The following is a 21,713-nucleotide window of genomic DNA, read 5'->3' as shown; positions in this document are numbered from 1 at the left end:
CTGCTCATGTGTTCTTAGCTTTTTTCTCTGATATCTTAACCAGAGGCTGAAGAAACAAATCTGTCAAGCTAAATACACTGAATAAAGTAATTTCACATAAAAAAAAAATCAATGTTTTTCTGACACTCTTGTTGCAGAGGGGCTGCAAATGAAAAACATGATTTGCCTTGTCTAGAGCCAGTGTTTAGTTTGTCCGATCACGGCTACTGTAGAAACATGGTGGTGCAACATGGCAATCTCTAGACGAGGACCCTATGTAGATATATATGGTTCTAAGGCAAAGAAAATACAATTCGCATTTTCAGATGAATATAAACTAAAGAAAAAATAGTTATTATATTATATTCCATTTCTGCCAGTATGTCCCTCTAAATCCTACACACTGGACCTCTAAATATCAGTTTAACACCAGGATGTAAGTTTTTGTGGAAAAACCACATCGCGGTTATTATTATCCCATGAAGAGTATTTTTACATCTTCAAATATCTTTAAAAATGTGGTAATGACTTAAATTAAAGGGATGTGAGAAACACATAGACAACAGTTAAATCCATTTTTATTTGAGAGTTGAGCTCTGATTTTGGAGAATTATTTACATAATTGTCTTCTTTGTTTTGGGTGGTTCATTTTAGTCCCGCAGCTGCGCATATGGCAAAGTCCACTGAGAATAAGAAATCAAAATAAAAATACAAAAAGCTGTGGGCTGACTGCAACATCACACCTTGCAGAGTGAAAGATTGGGAGCTTGTTGAGTGACAGTGTACACACAGTATTCTACCTGTACAATAATAGTGCTACTATTCACATTCATCTGTACAATAATCATATTTACAGTGATCACATTAGGGAAAGAGCCAGTACCTGAGGAGTTAGTTCCATAATTAGCTTTACTCATTCACCATGGTTAAATGAAGTGCACCCAACCAATGGTAGCCCAAACAACACAGAAAACATGTCCAGTATCAGGTGTGATGCTTTGAAGTCAATCAATTTTACAGCATCTCTCCATTTAAATGGATTGTTTGGATTTTTTGAAGTGGGGTTTTATGGGGTAATTCTCCATAGTCAGTGTGTTACATGCAGTAGATGTCAGTCGGCACGCCCCCAATTTGGAGAAGCAGAATGGAGCATGACAGGGAAGCTAAGCAATGTATGTATGGATGGGGTCAGCAACAAAATGTATTTTAGCCATCTAAAAAAGTCCCACCTGGAAAAATTAATTTCAGGTTAGGTGTATGCTATTAAGAGTATTTTCACTACCTTACCTTTCAGTCTGAAAGCCTGTTTTGACAAGGAAGCAGTTAACAGTTTCAGTTCCACTGACAAAAACAGTAACTTTAGTTTGCTGAACACAGGAGCTGCTGGTCTGCCACTGCTTTAATCGGTTTGTTAGTTTGTGTAATGTGTGACTTTGGTGAATCTGAACTAACCTTTTTAAACTCCAAAGTCATGCAATAACATCAGCAGCAGCTCCTGTGTTCAGCAATGTTAAATCACTGTTTTCCTTCATGGAGTCTGGCTTTGAAGAGAGCGATATAATGGCTTCATTTTCCAGTTGGAAATAACTATCTCACATTAAGGTACAGCAGTGAAAATACTGTCAATATAGCATACAGTTAAACTGAAAATGATTTTTTTAGGGGGGACTATTTTGAGGTGGCTGAAATATGTTTTGTTGCTGACCCCTCCTCAGCAGTACATTGCTTAGTTTCCATGTCAGTCTCCAGTCTGCCTCTCCAAATTCAGGACGTGCCGACTAACATCTACTGTTTATCATATACTGTCTATGGAAAAGTACCCCATGCAACCCAACTTCAAAAAGTCTGAACTATCCCTTTAAGCTGATGCAATTTGATTACAGGTGATAAAAATAACCGGTAGGCTGAGGAAAATTTACAGTGTGCAGGCTGGTTTCTCTCCATAACAACAGTATCAATACTAGAAAACTGTTTATGTTTTAAATGGTCCTATCAACTGAGTCACAGAGCCCAACCTCTACATAAATGTGACACCTTTTTCAAATGCTTTTGTTCAGCTTTGCTGGGGCATTAAAGAGCAGATTAGATTGCATGTAGGTAGGCGGTTTATGCAAGCCCAGTAAAAGTCACTACCCTGCAGTAGTGTCAAGTGGTAAGAGTTTATAAACGGTAGCTGTAGTTTCTTTGAAAGAAACACTCCTCTTGGATACTTCAGGTGAGCTGGCACACGTTAACAAAAGACAGGAAGCTATAAACATAAGATGAGGTCATTAAAAATGCTTGTGCCAGCACCCTTTATCTTCCCCTGTGATTCTCTCCAAAACACACAAACTATACATGAAAACATATTGGCCAATTCAAATTACCATTCAACAGCACATAAGATAAAACACCATGAATAAACACATCATACATGTGCAGCATTTTTCCCCAAGAATGAAACGTCAACCAATAAATAACAACTGAATAAAAATTCATTAAATAACAATCATTGTCTCAGTTTCTCAAGATCACTGATCGAGTGATCCAATTATAACTTAAACAGTCAAAAGTCCATTTTAAAAATATCTGAAATGCTAGGCTCCCGTAAGTCCTCTAACCAGTGTCAGGATCAGTGTTTCAGCCAACAGGTTTATGTTTTGCACCTTTCTTACATCATGCCAATTACCTCACTACTCTGCACCACAGTGCCCCCTGCAGGCACATCAAAACCTCAACCTCACTTTGTTCTTTGGACATTTTTCACTGATCACCCATTCCTCACAAAATCATATCAAAAAGGTAAAATGTTTCTAGTGGAAACTTTGCGTCTCTTTTCCATATCTTTGATCACATCTGCTTGTTCTCACTGTGTTGTGTGAAGTGCCACAGACCAGCAGGGGAACAACAAGCAGTCATACATGAAGGAGCTTTGGATTTGGTACTTTTCCAGCAGCTTTGTGTCATCTGTAAATCTAGGAATGGATGGAGTGCTAAGCCTTGTAGCAGTTGCCCTGTGTGTTGAGAGCCAGCTGGCCGTTAGGCGCCACCTCATTGACCTCGTCCTCCAGTAAGCCCGACACGTCAGCGTTGGGGATGCTGTCGTGGTAGCTGCTGAAGCTGATGTTGTCCTCTTTCAGTTCAATGGTCCAGAAGGGGGCGTTGAGCTTGCGGTTCTGGTACTCCCTGTAGGTGTACACGCCTCCGACAAAGCCCAGCAGCAGCAGCACCACCAGAATGATGACAGCCAGGATAATAATGTTGAACTGTGTCCAGGAGACTTCCGTCAGGGCTGCCGTAGTGTTGTCAGTAGGGCTGCTCAGGCTGGTTAGCAGTGCCTGGGTGGTGGCTGCAGTGCTCAGCACGGTGCTTGTGTTGTTGCTGGATGCGGAAGCTGGGACACCTCTTGCTGTGGTGGAGGTCAGAGTGGTGGTGGTGGTGGTCGTAGAGGGGGAAGATGTACTCGATGTGAGAGCTTCTGTTGTGGTTGTATCTGCTGGTGTGGGAAGAAGCCGGGGTGCTGAGGAGAAAACCGCAGTGAAAACACTGGTAAACATTGTGGATGTCATTTCACAGCTTTCTTAAATTCATAATCCTTGTAGGCCAATGGAAAAAAGGCCTGTAGTTGATGAATATGTAACAGAATGTTGATTCAGACTCCAGGTTATTGATGCATGACCAAAGTAACTACTGACACCTTGTGGCAAAGATACATTACTACTTATTAGTGGATAAACCAGCTGCATTCTTTTTTTCTTTTTTTTTTGCAATTGAAAGCTTTTATGTTCTGATTTTCACTCAGCATGTTTTGCCATGGATGTACAGCTATGTAGAGATAATGATCCTCCCTCAAACTAAGTGATTAATGAGCTGTGTCTAAAATCATATTCACTACTGCATGTATACAACCCTGATTCCAAAAAGGTTGAATGCAATGATTTGCAAATCCTTTTTGCCCTATATTCAATTGGATAGAGCACAAAGACAAGATATGTAATGTTCAAACTGATAAACTTTTTTATTTTTCATAAATATACACTCATTCTGAATTTGATGCCTGCAACATGTTCTAAAAAAAAGTTAGGACAGGAGCAACAAAAGACTGGGAAATTTGTGGAGTTTTCAAAAGACATCTGTTTGGAACATCCCCCAGGTAAACAGATTAATTGCTAAAAGGTGGTATTATCATGATTGGGTATGAAAGGGGCATCCACAAAAAACTAAGTTGTTCAAAAGCATGGGCAGCCCACGGTTCACCACTTTGTGAAAACTTGTGTGGGCAAATAGGTCAGCACAGTTCAAGAACAACATTTTTCAAAGCACAATAGCACAAATTATGGGGTTTCACCCTCTACACCCCAGGAAATCATCAAAAGATTTAGAGAATCTCAGTTTGATCCCTCAGGCAGCACATTAAAAACCAACACAACTTTATAAAGGATTACTACATGGGCTCAGGAAAAATGATTGATTGATAATTATTGAAAAACTCCACCACCTTGACTCAAGACTGGTTGGCCAGTCGTATAATGTGAACTCGCCTTAAGCTTACATGAATGACACTCAGGTCCACACTCAGCCATCACACATGCAGGTCGTAAAAGTCCACAAAAGTGCTCAAAGCTTAAGGCTACTTCACATTACACGATTTTCACCCCGCTAGCCCAAAGAAGCAACTTCACTATAGAAACAAGCCCAAAAAAACGCAACCACCAATGTTTGTAAGCGACTTTGCAAAAAACCCACACCCAAAGTCACAGCTAATAACTAATGGACCTGGCAACCCTGCGGCTTGTCCTCCTCACATTTCTTCGTCCTCCTGTGTGCTGATGTGAGATGTATCCTGCCTCTCATTAGCTGATGCTCTTTGTCAGTCGTGTCAGACTTCTCCAGTTTTCTAGCATGCCAGATATCCAGTCCCAGTCGCAGACGAGGGGGCGACTTGCTCGTAGGCTTGTTCACACATGAGGACTCGTCGTGGCAGACTATCTGCCGGTTCACCTTCAACCCAAGGTGGCTCTCAAGATCCTCTGTGACGTCAAAATTGCTGTGAAAATTGTGTAATGTGAACTAGACTTTAACCCAGCCGTTTGGCTAAAAACAAACTTAGCAAGCCGGTAACAGTCGAGGCAGTCCACATCCAGCTGTTAGCCAATTTTACTTAAGATGCAGGCATCTGATGAATTAAAAGTTCTTCCACGTGAAAATGTATAGATAAAAGAATCATGATCTAAAAGTGTAGTGTAAATTATGGCTTAAAACTGGATAAAAAGTCACCTTTCTGAAAGAGCTCTCACATGGACATCATGAACATTGTGCCCTCAGGCTAAAAAGGAAAAGGCCCATCCAGACTGTTACCTAGTCAAAGTTCAAAGCCAGCATCTGTGATGGTATTGAGGTGTATTAGTGCCCATGGCATCATGGGTAACTTCACATCTGTGAAGGCACCATGAATGCTGAAAGGTGCATACAGGTTTTGGAGCAACATATGCTGCCATCCAGATGAAATCTTTCTCAGGGACATCCCTGCTTATTCCAGCAAGACAATGAGACACATTCTGCACGTTTCAACAGTTTGGTTTCATAGTCAAGACTGCAGGTACTGGACCGACCTGCCTGCAGTCCAGACCTGTCTCCCATTGAACTTGTGTGGAACATTATGCAGTACAAAATATTACAACAGAGACCCCGGACTATTAAGACACTGAAGTCGTACATCAAGCAAGAAGAAGAATTTCATTTTTAAAACTTCAACAGTTAGTGCCCTCAGTTCCCAAACACTTACTGAGTGTTGTTGAAAGAAAAAGTGATGTCTCACAGTGTAAACATGCTCCTGTCCCAACTTTTTTGAAACGTGTCGCAGACATCAAATTCACAATATATATATTTATATATATTTATAAAAAACAATAAAGTTTATCTTGTCTTTGTACTGTATTCAATTGAATATAGGTCAAAAAGAATTTACAAATCATAACATTCTGTTTTTATTGAAGTTTGACACAATGTCCCAACTTTTTTGGCACTGGGGTTATAAGACACTCAGTTAACTACAGTTAGCAGTAAATTTAGATTTCAGTCATTTATTAATCTTAGTCATTTTGCCTTATCATTGATGTGATTCCTGTAAAAAAAGTAGTGCACATGCCATGGGCACTACTTTATTTTTCTTTTTTTATTCCATTTTTTTCAATTTGTGAAGGTGCTTTGTAGTGTATGAATTTCACATTCAGAATGCAGTCACTAATAAAATGAACAGCGGATATTATGCTCTATAGAGTAAACAGAGGATGATTTAGGACATGGTCATAGACTTTCCATGAGTCAAAACTTAATATATCTTTCCAAGCAGAAAAGACACAAGGGCAATAATGAATTACCATAAATAATGGCTGCAGTCCATTTTCTTTAGCCTGATCCATTCACTCACCTCACTGACACACTTACAGAACATGTTTGGGAAAAGACCTGTTCCTAAAAATATTATTTAGAAATTTTATTACAGTTGCACATAATCTTTTAATTATAGCAACTTAAATTTCATATATTACCGTTTTTGTACAAATGACCCTATAGCTACAAATTTCTTAAGTGCTATGTGTAATTGGTATGAATAGTTTTTAAAGACCCTGTACACCCATGGTTAAAGGGATAGTTCAGATTTTTTAAAGTAGAGTCGTGTGAGGCACAGTCAGCGTATGTCTTTCAATATACCCCCAGTTTGGGGTGGCAGGCTGGAGTACCGACACAGAAGCTAAGCAATGTACTGCTGTGGATGGGGTCAGCAATAAAACATATTTTAGCCACCTAAAATAGTCCCACCTAGAAATGTTAATATCAGTTTAAGTGTATGCTATATTGAGGGTACTTTAACCCCTTTACCTTTCTGTCAGACAGCCTGTTCCTATGGGGAAGCTGTACACTGCTTCAGTTCCCCATCTATGCTCTTGTCAATGCCACCAGACTCCATTCAGAAAAACAGTCATTTTAGCTCACTGAGCACAGGAGCTGTTGATCTACTGCTGCTTTGATTAGTTAGTTAGTTTGTATTATTGTGTGGTTTTGCTGAATCCGAATGAACCCTTTTTGATACCAAAGAAACACAATATCACAAACAAAATAACTTGACCAAAGCAGCGGTAGACCAGAAGCTCCTGTGTTCACGGATGTTAAATAACTGTTTTTCTGAACGGAGTCTGGCTTTGAGGAGATTAATATTAATGGCCTCTATTTCCTGTGGGGAAATTGCTGTCTGACAGCAAGCTAAAGCAGTGAAAATATTACAAATATAGCATACACTTAAACTGATAGTGATTTTTTTAGCTGGGACTATTTTTGGTAGCTAAAAAATGTTTTGTTGCTGACCCCTACAGAGCTGTAGATTGTTAGCATGCATGTCAGACTCCTGCCTGCTTCTCCAAACTGGAGGTGTGTCAACTGCCATCTACTGTATGTAGTAAACTGTCTATGGATAAGTACCTCATACAACCCCACTTCAAAAGACCTGAACTTTCCCTTTAACCTACACAGGTGACGTGAATTACTGTGGCTGATTATATGTTTTCTCAGCACTGTGTAGGTGTGCTTGATTGACATCTCCTTGGCTCTCCAGCTTTGTTCCATCTGTTAGGGTGTGATAAATTACAACTGAATGAACCTGAGCAGAGGTCTACTAAGCCAGAATAACCAAGCACACCTGAACGAGCGTGTAGGGCCTTTTAAGCCTTTTTGTTTTTTACGATAAAAACTTTCATTGAATCCCTTCATTGATAAATGCATTACATATGCTATAGTAAGCTATAACATAGAAGTGAACACAATGAACTGATTTATCTGACCAAACAGTATATTATGGTTTACTCTTACTTGGACGGGTGCAGTTATGTGCTCGGGCGTCCCCTATAAAGCCTGGTGCACAGAGCTGGCACTGGGGCCCGGTGGTGTTGTTGATGCAGCGGAGACAGTGGCCAGTGTCGGGGTGACAGAGCTGGGCAGGGTCCTGAGGGTCTGCATTCCCACTGCAGTCACATGGAACACAAAACCCAGATGCTTTGTAGAAGCCAGCACTACACTTGTCACAGTATGGGCCGCTGTACCGGGGAAGGCACTGGTCACACTCCGGGGAGCCATTGGGATCTGCACAGAAATAGACAAAGACACACATCAGAGCCTGACCAATGCTAACTATAGAGCTTCAAGGCGAGGCAGAACTTCTAGACCTTGGAAAGACCTTCAAGAACAACATCATGAGCTGCAGCTTTTTCTCCTCTTGGAGTATTAATGTTGTTGTGAACAGTTTCATTTGTTTGATTTAATTTAAAATCATGCAAAGACACAAATCATAAAAAACATTCCTCAGAAGAATTTCCTGAAAGTTCCTGTCTTTTATAGACAATTCATCGACATTTATGATTACCCCTTCTAAAATACACCACTAAAAACTCACCCTTTCTCTTAACAAAAAAAAAAAACCACTGAACAAAGTAGTTTCATGATAAAAATCTGTGTTTCTCCAACACTGTTGTAGTCGTTGCAAATGGGCTGCTAGCCTATCACCTGCTAATACGTGCTAATGTTTTTTCTATAATAACTTAAGATCCAGATGTTCAGGAGGTTTTTACTAGGAGCCAAATTATGCGTAGGGGTCTCTTCTGCTCCAAAACAGACTGACTAGGTAATTCAAACCAGTAAAAACACTGAATAAAGCAGTTTCATGACAAAAATCAGTGTTTCTCCAACACCATTCTGCACAGCAGGAGCTGGAGCTGACCTGCCGCTAATGTTTGCTCAAGTTGTTTCTTTGATAACTTCAGATGCATATGACAAAAATATCAAAGAAATATTAATTTAATTGAATTGTTTTTATAGTTTATTTCATATGAGCTTATAATTTTGTATTGATTGCTACTGACTATACGCACACACACACACACACACACACACACACACACACACACACACACAAAATGAAGATGGGGTTTTGCCTTTTCAATAATACATACATAGCTACTTAACATAAGTTCTTTATAAACTGCTGTATTTCTGAGGTGGCAATTTGAATCTCTTGCAAGAGGGCAAGCTCTCCACCCAACACAATATTGGCCCCCCACGCTGTGGGCCACAGTGCATCAGCACTGTCTGCATTGTCTATATTTATGCCCTTGATATGACGCCACTGACAGGTGACAGCTACCAAATGACATGGAGCTTGTACTTGATTAAAATGACAAATTTATCTGGGTTTGAACATTATTGAAACCGTTTGGGATAACATAAGCACAAAACTCAAAAAAACAAACAAATATTGGTTGAGTTGTTTTAAGACTCTTTAAAGAAAGGTTATATTTTATAACTTCAGCATGTTACAAGTACAGTTGGTGAAATTATTTTTTCTATTCATTATCTTATAAAAGGTAGTGTAAATGTTCAATTCTATCATTTTGTCTTGGCCATCCGTGCTCTTCTCATCCATTCGTCAATCCCAAATGAGACAGCTAACACTGCACCACTAGGTGGCTCAAAATGACAGTATATTGACTTTGATGTAAGCCATGTTCTATGAGTCTCCACTCAGAGCTGTTGTCTTCCCTGTGTTGGATCTCAGTGGAAACACAGACATTGATATAAGTACATTTTGTAATTTTATGCAAATATTAAAACATACAGAAATTGATACACACTGACCAAGTGTAGACTGCAGGGGGATCCATGGGAAATAATTACTAAATAAATTGTAGCCTACATGCTGTTCATTCGCTGAGTCACTCAATATTTCAGTTAGGCCTGGGCAATATTACTTAAACTCAATATCACGATTAATTGAAGCTTTTACCTCGATTACAATTAATGAATGATTATTTTACTATTTTAAAAAAAAAATCTTTTGGGGGGTAAATATGCCCGACTATTATTCTTGATCCTTTGCATATTGTGTGGCATTTGTAAAGGCCTGTGACAGCAACAGTTTCTTTGTGGAAGCACTAGCTGTAGGACACCTGTCAGTTTCCCTCTTGTTTGTCCCCCTTCTATTAAATATGAAAGGAGGCTGAAAATCATAGAACATGTCTGTTCTGATGATACAAGTCAGTGGTCCTGAAATGTGTGTTTCTCTTCTATAATACACCTAATACACCGGAGGCGACGAACCAGGATCTGACACAACACAGGAGGGAGAAGCAGGTCCGTGGAGCTGTGCGCTGGACGAAAAAATAAACGCTGTAATACCGAATGCGTGCCACTGCCGGTGTCGGTTTGGGTTGTGAGCACGTTAACACTCGCAGGAGGCGCGCTGTAGTCCCCGGCGTAGCCTGATGTGCACCTCCCAAAAAATGTAACTACACGTCGAGGCGACGCAGACCCAGCGCAGACCAAGAGGGCTGTGATTGGTTGCTTGGTAGCAATGCATTTCCGGTTCCGTATTTCCAGATTGCACCATCCCCGCCATCTTTAAACATCTTCTGTTGCGATGTAGATGTTACAGTATTAACATACTTTATTTGACATCCAACAACTCCAACTCCATCAAGATTCTCTCTCTCTCGGTCGCCATTGTTCATTGTGACCGGAAAAGCCGGAAGCTGAACAAAGAATCAACTAGAGATGACGATAACCATTCAGGAAAGGAACGCAGCCCCCTACCGCTCTGGCGGTGAATTGCACCGCGACGAAATGGAGTGATGGAGAAATTCGAAGGGTTCACGACGGCGTCAAGGCAACGACGTAGGTATCTCGTTGATTTAACGCAGGACCATAAATCAGGCTTAATGGGTTTGTGCGGGCAAAAGACGCTACATCTGGACGCCCCCCATGCACACACAAACGCTTTAAACCAAGGCAGCGGCCAAAATCACCCAGGCGGCCGGCTTTTGTCTTAGATTGGCAGGGAAAACCCTGTGTTTGAGTACAAGCTGCTCGAGTTGATTTGTTGGCTCGGTGTTTGTGCTCGACTCCTCCATGTAGGCAGCGTCAGTCTCACTTTGAGTGAATGTTGACTAGATGAAGGAGGCGGAGTCACGTGGCTTACAAAGCATTGGGGTTTTTTTGTTGTTTTTTTTTCTCAAGGGGACAGCATGGGGAAAGTGCTGAAATCACCATTCCCGAAATCACCAACATGAGTAAGATTACGTCGGTTAGAGGGTCTTCAGTACATAAAACTTAAACTGAGGGGTGCAGAAAATAATGGTAAAAGTGGGTGGGTCCAATATTATTAGACCTAAAAAAGTGAGTGGGACTTACACTGGCTCCGATGCATAACAAAAGGATTGAGCCTTTTATTATGTTGAGTCATACTACGTACATACTACACTCAAGTGTTATTCGAAAAGAGAGTAGACATACCGATAATTACCAAGTTAAAGCACTACTACTTGTAGGATTGTCATTGCGTTATGCAATGAAAAAAAAATATGCATTATGCAAAATTATGAAGTTCATCACTCTGTTTTTTTTTCAAAAACTGTAAAACTTCTTAAACGTATCTCCTCCCACAATTTTTGCTCAGTTGACACCAAACTTGCTACAGAGAATCTTCAGACTGTCCTACAAAAACTACGTTTCTCAGATTTTTGATTTATCAAAAACTGAGCCTACAGTGCATCAAAATGTTTGACTGTAAACGGTACTGTAAACATATATACATGCAAATTCTTGCTAAATAAATCTTCAGTGTTCATGAAAAAAATGACAAAATTCTAGAGTCATGGTAGATGATGTGTGGCAAATTTCAGAATTTTATCTCAAAAACTGAATTTTTGACAGCATTTTGAATTTTGCTCTAATGTGAACAATTGGAGTCAATGTACAAATGGCAATTTTAAACATCAGTTTTTCACTTATGGAGCAAATCAATCATTGTTACAAACAAATTACTGACATCTCCATGCTGTCTAGATGCAATATGTGTATTTTCAGATTTTTGTCTTAATAACTGAATTTTTTACAGTGGTTTCAAATCTGCTTTTCCATGCACGGACGGCTGCTAAACCTGCACGTCTGGCTTAGTCAATTTGTGAAGCTACACAAGAATTGTCACTGACTAATTAGCTCAGTGAGATAGAAATTAATCATTAGTCTCAGAGGTTGTGAGTTCAAGCCTCAGCTAATGCAAAAGGCAGATTGTGTTGATAAATTTCTAAATGTCTTCCAATTCTTCTGCTTGTTGCTCAGAATTGCCTAAAAATGGCCGGACCCGACCCATCGCTGCGCAGCAACTATAATTCCTACTGGATTTTGGATTACTGCCAAAAATAAGCTCTGTGGCAAACAAATGTTTGAAGTAAACATTTTGTTCAGCAAGATAATCATGAACACTACTTTCATGATTCTGAGGCGTAAATGCAATCGCCAGAAGTTACATTAGGCTATGAATGAATGACACCACGGTCGCATGACTAACATCGCCACTACAACAGGGCTGTAAAGTCATGTTCAGCGTGATGACGTTCTGTAGTCTCATTTAGCCACTTGTTAGCAACTGCCTTTTTCAAGACACATAAAAGCTTCAAAATTCACAGTAGGGTATTTACTGACATATTTTATGTGGTAGAACAAAACGCGGAAGTCTCTTTAACTAGTGTTAACCGAAGACCTTATTTCAGGCATTTAATCAAAACCCAGACCACTTGCACTCCACCCCCATTTTGTAGCAAAAACGCCTAAAATGACATACCCAAATTAAAATGACTGTAGCTTCTGAACCGCTCTGACTACATGCATGCATGAGGTCTTGCCAGAAAGAAAACTCCCTGAAGTTTCTTGTGAAAGTCAGGAACACTCTAGGTGATACAGAGACAGAGTAATGGGCCTTTGAAGTCAGTAAAAAAGTGAAGATTTTGTCTAAAATAAAATAAAAAATGTTTTTCAATATGAATAACTGTGGCTTCGTCTGCGCAGGTAAATGACACTGTGGGGCTGTAGGCACACTATCAATGAACACTTGTTTCAAATTTGAAGAAGATTGCTCAGAGTATGACCATTCTACAGTGTTTTTTCCACGAAAAGATTCAGGCGGAGCTCCAAATGACAAGTCTCAGCTTCAAAACAGTACAGTCATCAAACAACACTCAGCCAGCTTCTAACATTGTACCGTATTGAAATCAGGCGTGACTGTGATAGCTGATGTTGTTTTTGACACAGAAACACCATAAACATCACCAGAATAAAGCCATATGAAACGTGAAAGTTATGATCCCACTTTCTAGATGGTATATCTCAGCCAAAAATAGTGGTAGGAGTGAGACTCTTACCTTTTATAAAACAGCTAAGTCCCTGCTAACTATGAGTGTTTAGGCTGCTCTTGTGCAAAATACATAGTAAAAACAATGAAAAGAAAAACAATGTTATATTTGAAAAGTCGAGAGCTTTTGGAATTCAGCAATACCAAACACCACATGGTTTAATGAAATAGTGCACCTGGGAGATATCATTCAACAGAGGAGGAGGGGAGCGAGGACATCAACGTCCTGGCGGAGTTAGAGAGGTTAAAAAAACAACAATTGATTTCGAGACGAGGGAACTGGGAGTGCAGAAATGATAACTCATTTCTGGGCTTCGGGACTCATTTCTGGAACACTCTATAGGGATAACAAATTTAAGGTGTAGTGTGTAGGATTTAGTGACCTCTAGCGGTGATGTTGCAAATTACAACCAACTGAAACTTCTCCTGTGTACCAAAAATGTGAATAGTGCTATCTAGAGCCAGTGTTTGATTTATCTGTTTTGGGCTACTATTGAAAAACAAGGTGGGCTCTGTGGAAGAGGACCTGCTCTGTATGAAGACATTTACGGCTCATTGTAAAGGAACGAAAGCACACTGATTCTTAGTTCCAGGTGATTATGTACTTATGAGAACATAGTAATGATTTTACTGGCATAGTGGACAGTTTTAAACAACGACTCAAAAAATACCTTTTTAACATAGCCTATAACTAGCAGCCATCTGTTTTAATATCCTTAATTGTATGTTTGTACTGATTGATAAATGTACATATTATACTCTTTTCTCCTTGAATGCGTTGTATAATTGCATGGTTTTATTTCTTTGCTTTTTGTCTCTGCTGTCTGAATTGTAAAGCACTTTGTGCTGAATTTTCTGCATAAAAGGTGCTACGTAAATAAAGTTGATTCATTCATTCATTCATATTGTGGGTCCACATCCTCCCTTTGAGCAGTATTACTTAAAGTGTTGCCTGCAGGCCAATGGCAGCCCTTAGAAACATTTGGTGCAGCCCCTGAACACAAAATGCATGCATTATATTCAAATCTTTTGCAGTCCACTTCAAACACCACTAGGAGACTGCATCAAACTGTGCCCCCCTAACAAGCATCTGTCAGGTGAGGAATGACAACTTGTAGCAAGCTACTGGTTGCATTAGCAACTAGTGGCACCTCCCGAGTGACGCTGAAATTTCATTCTGTCAACAATGCTAGAGCTGTTAGCGACTTTTCCTGTGTGGCCCTCAAGCATATGCTGGCTCCCACTGCCTTAGAGGAATAGGTCACTGCAATTCAATACAAAGTTATTCTGATCATCACTACCATTACCCATAATGACAGATTTCTATCTTGATGAGAGTGGTCCTTTCCAGGATGACAGTGCCCCCCTCCACATGGCATGAGTGCTTACTGAATTTTTTGATGAGTAAGTAAATGATGTGAATTATATACTAGGGCCTTCACATTCACCGGATCTCAACCCAACTGAACACCTATGAGAGATTCTGGAGCAACGAATCAGAGAGTGCTCCCCAACTCCACCATCATCAAACACCAAATAAGGAAATCAAGGCAGTAAATATAATATTTATTGGCAGAGTTCTATTTTTATAGTGTACTGCAGTTCTGCTTGTGGTTTGTCCAAGTGGTGTTGCCCCAGCAGAAGCAAGATGGTGACACCCGCCATCAGTACAATCAATTTGTAATACATTACTGTCTCTCTATTTCATTACTTTGAAATGTATTTCGAAAAATGGAAAATTAAAATGTAATGTGAGTGTTAAAGGGCCAATAATTTATGCTGCCTTGCATGTATGTGATGTAGACATGTAAAAAAAAAAAAATTCTGGGGTGGGGGACCCTGAGCAGATTTGGATTTTCAAAGTCTGCTGTTCATCTCTCCAATAGAATTTTACACACTGGGAGAATCAAAAGCCTTTTTTTACACAATCCGATTTTTTACATGCTATAGGGCCACATTATAGTCCCTTCTTTACACCGCCTTAGCATTTTTATACAGAACCAGATGAAAACAAACATGTCGGCAGCGCTTTATAAACAATAACAATGGCATAACATGGCAACAACAATCAGTTACCATCCCTATTATATGGCGGCTGATCAGGTCCTCTGCTCAGAGGGTAAGGAGCTCCCAGACCTCATTGTTTTCCCAATTTGCAAACATTTTCAACCACTGTTCTTGCACTTTAAGTTAGCTTTGATATACTAATAACTATTTTTTTTTTAAAAAATTCCCACCTTGAAGATGCAGTGTAGAGGGGGCTAAAATCAAGGAGCACTGATGTCCTTCTACTGGGTTGTGGTGGATCAACACCTTACAAAGACCTTACTTTATATTGGTTTTCAATTAAAATGTCATCAGTCCATAAATTGTATTGATAACATACCTTAAGGTATCTGCTATCTACAGATTCATACGATCTAGTGGAGTTTTTAAAGGCTCAGATGGAGTTTGAATTGATCCCATTTCCTGTTGTGTTGCTGAGCATCATTCTTCATCAGCAACACATGCATGTTGTGTCCCAGGGTCAGCTTTCTCCTGCAACCTCCGGTTCCTGGTAATATGATGCCTCAACAACTCCTCACATGTCAAAAAGGAACTGCAGTAAAACAGTACACTTCCCTCAGTAGCACCGTGCCCCCAAGGGGAATCTTCTTTGAGCTCAATCTGCATTTCGTAAGTAACAGGTCTCTGCAAACCTGTGGTATGTAGAAAAGTGTAGCAACCCCTCTGTCATTTAAGGGTTAACTAGTTGGCAGGCACAAGCAATTTTACCACATTTTACTACTACATTTTACTGCATGTACTCTACTTCATTTATATATATATTTTTTTTAAATCGCTTAATATGTAACATCCCCTGTTTTGATTTAAAAATTTGTATACTTGAAGTGAACTTACAAACTTCTAAATTTAAGTACAACGTGAAAAAGAAGCCCAGCAAGCATTTTTTGGTTTAAAAAACGTCTAATAGTGGTCTACATGAAGACCTGATGTCTAGGCTAAATCACGGCTGAATTTGGGCTGTCAGTGAAAATTTGGTAGACGTCTAACCATAGCTAAAGTGTAGACGTCATCAATTATACGGCTATGTAGAGACCATGTCCAAAAAATGGAGATAAACATATTTTAATTACTGTTGACTCTCCATATGTGATTGAATATCATACCGCATGTCATCTGCAATGGCGAAAATTACATTTAATCAATTTCAAAATTAAATCGTCTAGATTTGGGTTACATGTAGCTAGACTATATCGGAGCTAAATATAGCCAATATGTTTAAATCACGACTATTGCTTGCTGGGAGGCATCCATCCTGAGATGAGACCAGATGCCTTTCTCCCCAGTCATGTCCTCCAGCTTCTCCTGGGGGAACTCAAGGTGTTCCTAGGCCAGATGGGACATGTAATCCTCCCAGCATGTTTTACATCAGCCCTGAGGTGCCCTCCCACTGGGACATACCCAAAATACCTCCACAGGGTGGCATTCCAGATGCTCAAACCACCTTAACTACCTCCTTTTAATACAAAGAGGCAGTGAATGGATGTTGTTGAAGGCAATAGCACCTGGTAGGGTCTGGCATTGAAAATTATTTTCCATTAGAGCAGCTAGACTTTTGAAGGCCCTTGTGATGAGGCCAAAACAAGACATAGCCACGTCTCTGCCAGGGCCCTCTCCTGGAACCCTGCCTGGGAGAAAATCTTGTCTGGGGTTAACCCTTAGAGAACAGGTGGGACTGCCTTAGTACAGGCTTATCAACCTCAAGGAAAGGGATAAGGGTGCAATGCATTACCAGTAGGGCAGTGGGCCTGATGGGATGTACCACAACAGACTGAAATCTGGTTATGGAAAACAGATTGCCAAAGACAGATAACACATTCCTGTTAACTAGCCTCATCTGCAGCTCTGTAGACCAACTGATGCTCCTCATTTAGACTCCAGTCCTCACTGCACCAGAGCTATCAGCGTTGAATGATTTAGACACAGATAACTGCCTCCCAATGGCCTAGATGTTGGTCTCTATCTAGTGTGGTCATGTGACTGTGTTGTATTCTAGCACTGTGCAGGCTGCTCCTGATAAGCTTGATTTAACCTCTGCTGAGGGTTCAAAGGCAGCCAGCCTGCTGGGTTATATAACCAGGAGGAAACATGAGCTGTTCTGCACTGCACGGGCCAGAGGACCTGACCTGCCTGTTTATTATTGTCCTTTATTTTGCTGGCCACGTAGTCACTGTCTGACACTTTTAAGAAAAGAAGGAAAAAAAATCAGAGTAAAGGACAAATTAAAAAATGAATACGATATTGGATGAACCTCTGGCTAAACTGAGGGAGCACAGACATCCTATACCACTGAGTAAAGATATAATCATACATGGATGATTTAATATGTGTGACCCACATTCTGAACTGGTGCAATGCTCCATTTCACCTCTGTGTGTGTGTCAGTATGGAAGGTTATTCATTTAATGTAACAGGCCTCATCAGCACATTTAGAAAGCATCCATCCTCCAGTGTGGAGCCATGATACTGCATTGTGGCGTCGTCTCGTTTGTCAGTGTTGCCAGGGCAACCTCTGCTTGGAGGCTGCTTCTCTTTCCAGCTCAATTGTTTAGACTAAAACATCCTCCAAAGACACACACACCATTAACATGAGAGCAGCTCTCAATGGACAGAGTGCAGAGCATATTTGTGATTGTTTCCTCCAAAGTGCAGCTCTATCTACAGTGTTTCTGTTGAAACAGAGCCCATGATGCTGCCCATCCCCCTAGTATGTTGCTGCCTGACTGGAGCTGAAATGGCCCAGCTGTGCTCATGCTGTCCCAGCTCAGCTAAGCGTTGTTCCTGTCCCTTCCCCTCCCTCCCATGGTGCACCACCTCCACTGCAGCCCCTGACAGGAGCAAACATAACCTGACAGCCTAAGTGCATCTATATGTGTTGCAATACAGGCAATGGACATGACATGGCAATGCTGTCGATGATGGAAAAAAACAACATTAAACAAACATTAAAGACAAGGTGAGAATATATGATGAGGACAGTGGAGTGAATGTGGTGATGTGACACTGAATGGAATCTCAGTTTGCAGGAAGGGTTCAAGAGCTGTTTGATGTGGATAAGCTGTGATCTAAGCCACTGTGTCATGGTGTGATGTCAGAGCCAGATGAACTCAAACCACGAAGGGCTGATGACACGCACGCACAATATGGTGAATATGGCTTCAGGCCATACTGTAATTAAGGTCTTAGAATTGGAGTTAATCTCTTTTTGATTGATCACCCTGTTAGCACAAATAAACCAGGTAACACAATATTCATTTATATAACCTGGTTTCCTTTGGTGTCCTGAACTTTATGAAAAGGTCTGGTGTAGAGCTGAAAAAATTAGTCCATTAATTAATTGGTCAGTCAACAAAAAATCAATTAGCTATTGCTGCTCTTCTCAATTTTATATCGTCCGAAATTGTGTAAGTTGGATGAAACTGGCAATCTGAACAGATCACGTTCGGCTCTGGGAAACTAATACGCATTTTTCACTCGTTTGTGACAATTTATAAACCAAACCATTAATTGAGAAAATAGTCAGTGAATGCATTGATAATGGAACTAATCCTTAGTTTCAGTCATAAACATGAATGCTTTTGGGTTTTTGTGTCATCACTTGGTAAGACATCATTGTGGGTTCTAAAAAACATTGCATGAGAATTTGTTAGAATTAGTTTTTATATCTACACTGAATAAAAATTAAAATGCAACATTTTTGTTTATGGCTCCCATTTTTCACACATTCAAGTTTAAGATCTGAGACTTTTTTAGGCACGCAAAATACTGATTTCTCTCAAATCTTGGTCACAAATTTGTTAAAGTTCTTTCAACAACCTGATCAACTCTCTGAGAAGGAGATGTGTCGCACTGCATGAGGCAAAGGGTGTCACAGCAGATACTGACTGATTCTTTGGGGTAAAAAAATACATTTTTGTAGTGCTAATTATGTAAAATCCTAAGAAATTGTTGTTTTTTCTCAAGATAGAATTGCGCATTTTAGAGTGTCCTCTTATTGTGACCATCCCAACGCACACCAGTGTAGTAAAGATGCTGTTTATTCAGCATCTTGATATGCCACACTTGTCACTTGGTGGATGGCTTGGAAAACTTAAGTGCTCACTAACATGGATTTTAACAAATTTGTAAACAAAATTTGAGAGAAATTATTATTTTGTCTGATAAAAGTCGTAGATCATTATCTTCAACCAGTGAAAATTTGGGAGCAAATGCAAAAGTCTCCATCTAATATTAAAAAAGTAGAATAAGTGAGAATGAAAATAAGCAGTGGTTTCCTTGGTAGCACAGCCAATTTAATATGGCAGTAATCAGGAATCTTAATGAGGTTAACTGGATTATTAGTTTTGACCATTTTGACATTCACATGAATACATTATGAACCAGATTACTTGATAACGGGGTTATCCTTGAGCTAGACTCACAAGTCAGTCTTTAGACGCTTTGCTTAAGTAAAGACTGATGTCTTTCTCCCTGATTTTGTGTTTAGATGGGCGGATACAATTTCAGAGTTTAAAAAAACTCCCTACGTTGCAGAACCAATAGTAAATCCGCAGGGCGGTCCTTCGGTGGCTTGCTGAACTCTTGTGCTCGTAAACATAGTCCGACTGCGTTAAAAGTTTTAAACAAAGTCGCTGTAAGTCCTTCATTTCCACAATCTTGTGGACTGAGCACACGTTTGATAAAACGGAGTTAAATCTCTCGGCATCCATTTTCAAGCTCTCTGTGTGTTTGTTTCCTTGTGGACGAGAAAAGGGGGAGCGCACATTTCCGAGAGGGCGTGTCCTTTTCAAAAATGCAAGAGGCGTTGCTTTGTTGCCGGCCGTTTTCTCCGGTGTGTTAAACACACTTTAGAAAGGAGTGTCCCCAGAGTATCAGAAGGCGGAGATCTCTGATTGTCTGGTGGCAAGACTATCCTTGAGCATAGAAATATAACTGGTTTGCAGATTTTATCTGAGACACATGGCTTAGCAGAAACCATAGAGTTAACCAAAGTAACTGGTTGAGACTTGCTGACAGCAGTTGAGTAAATAAGGTGTGTGCAAAGGGGGGCGGAAGCTCAGAGTGGAGGGAGGACAGTGGACTGAGAAATTACATCTGAATACTATTGCTTGCTCTGATGAATTCTGCTGTGTTGTGGCATGCCAGCGGCAGGCGGTAACATGACTTCATGACTCCACCCTATCTCACACAGCACAGAAGGATGGTATGAGAAAAGTTTTCTTAATTTACAGCTATTTTAAAATTAAATTTCAGACAGAGCTGAGGTGATTTAAGAATATGACAGTGACTGGAGTTCAACCCAGATCTCAACCCAACAGAGATCTTGGGTGTGTTGTGTAAGTAGGGCAGCAGCAGCCTGGAGGTGAAAGAAGTGGGGTCATACAGGAAGGTCACAGTTAATCCCAGACATTATGGAAATACAGATTGAAACGCCACAGTTCTGAAATTTAATTTACCAGAACCAAAACATTATTTGTTAAATTAATAGAAACACTTTAAAGAGGATTAATGCTAATGCTCATTTTCAAGTTCATACTTGTATTGATGGTTTCTACTAAAACATGTTAACATGCTTTAACAGTCAAAAAACATGTTGTTTTCCTCATTCTGTCTGTGCTGGGACATTCTCAGAACCCATCGGCTGTATTCGGCGTCGGACTTCCGGCAGACGGCGATACAGCCTCTGGGGGCAGACCCCTGATTTCCATTTCTGACTTCCGTTTATATATAAGTAAATATGCTGAACCATTGCGATGGATTCAGAGTTTGCAGTGACGCCAATTATATTCCGCCTCGATAGTTCACCTCACGGACCTTTTAACCTGGCAACAACTGCAGCCAGCTCAAACGTGATTGGTCAATATCATGCGGACTACAAACAGCCTACAACCGGAAACCAGGGCTCTTCCGCTCTTCTTCCGGAGGCAAGATCTCCAGGGTTTGCCTACAGACTCTACATTCACTGAATGTAGAGTCTGTATATAGAGACTAGTGCTGGAGTACCTGTATTCACCCTATGTCTGAGAAGACTCTGTTTTAGCACCTGTCTCTTTAGGCTCCCCCTCCTGAAAAACCCTGGTCTGCTCTGATTGGTCAGTGTTTCGAGTGTCTTCCATATCTCTGCACCGTCATTGCAGCAAGGTAATGCAGGAAAACCTGTTGGAAATGGTATGTTCAGTGTTTTTGCAGCAAGATGGTGGGCATGGCCAAGGAAGGGATGTGGATGGGGTGGGAGCATGCAGAACCTTGCAAAATCACCTGGGTGGAGCTCTGGAGTGCCGAATCATTGCGTACAAAGTTTCTCATCCAATCAGTTTACGACATCCTCCCAAGCCCCACCAACTTGAACACCTGGGGCCTGGCAGACTCTCCTGAGTGCAGATTGTGCCAGTGGAGTGGCACTATGGAACACATCCTCAGCTGCTGCCCAAAGGCGTTAGGGGATAGGCGATACCGC

At 40.5% G+C, this 21,713-nt stretch overlaps 1 protein-coding gene across 1 annotated transcript in view; it reads right to left on the bottom strand.

Moving 5' to 3' along the window:
* Positions 1–539: 539 nt before the first annotated feature.
* Positions 540–21,713, bottom strand: part of si:ch211-158d24.2 (multiple epidermal growth factor-like domains protein 9) — a 62,159-nt gene continuing 40,985 nt past the window's right edge. The window contains exons 5-6 of the mRNA XM_049578792.1: positions 7,825–8,094; positions 540–3,478 (exon numbers count right to left, since the gene is read on the bottom strand). Of these exons, the coding sequence (XP_049434749.1) occupies positions 2,952–3,478; positions 7,825–8,094 (797 nt within the window). The 3' untranslated portion in view covers positions 540–2,951. The remainder of the gene's footprint in view (positions 3,479–7,824; positions 8,095–21,713) is intronic.

The sequence above is a fragment of the Epinephelus fuscoguttatus genome, linkage group LG6 (assembly GCF_011397635.1).
Source record: "Epinephelus fuscoguttatus linkage group LG6, E.fuscoguttatus.final_Chr_v1".
In the NCBI taxonomy this organism is placed as follows: domain Eukaryota; kingdom Metazoa; phylum Chordata; class Actinopteri; order Perciformes; family Serranidae; genus Epinephelus; species Epinephelus fuscoguttatus.
This window is presented reverse-complemented; position numbering and strand designations above follow the sequence as displayed.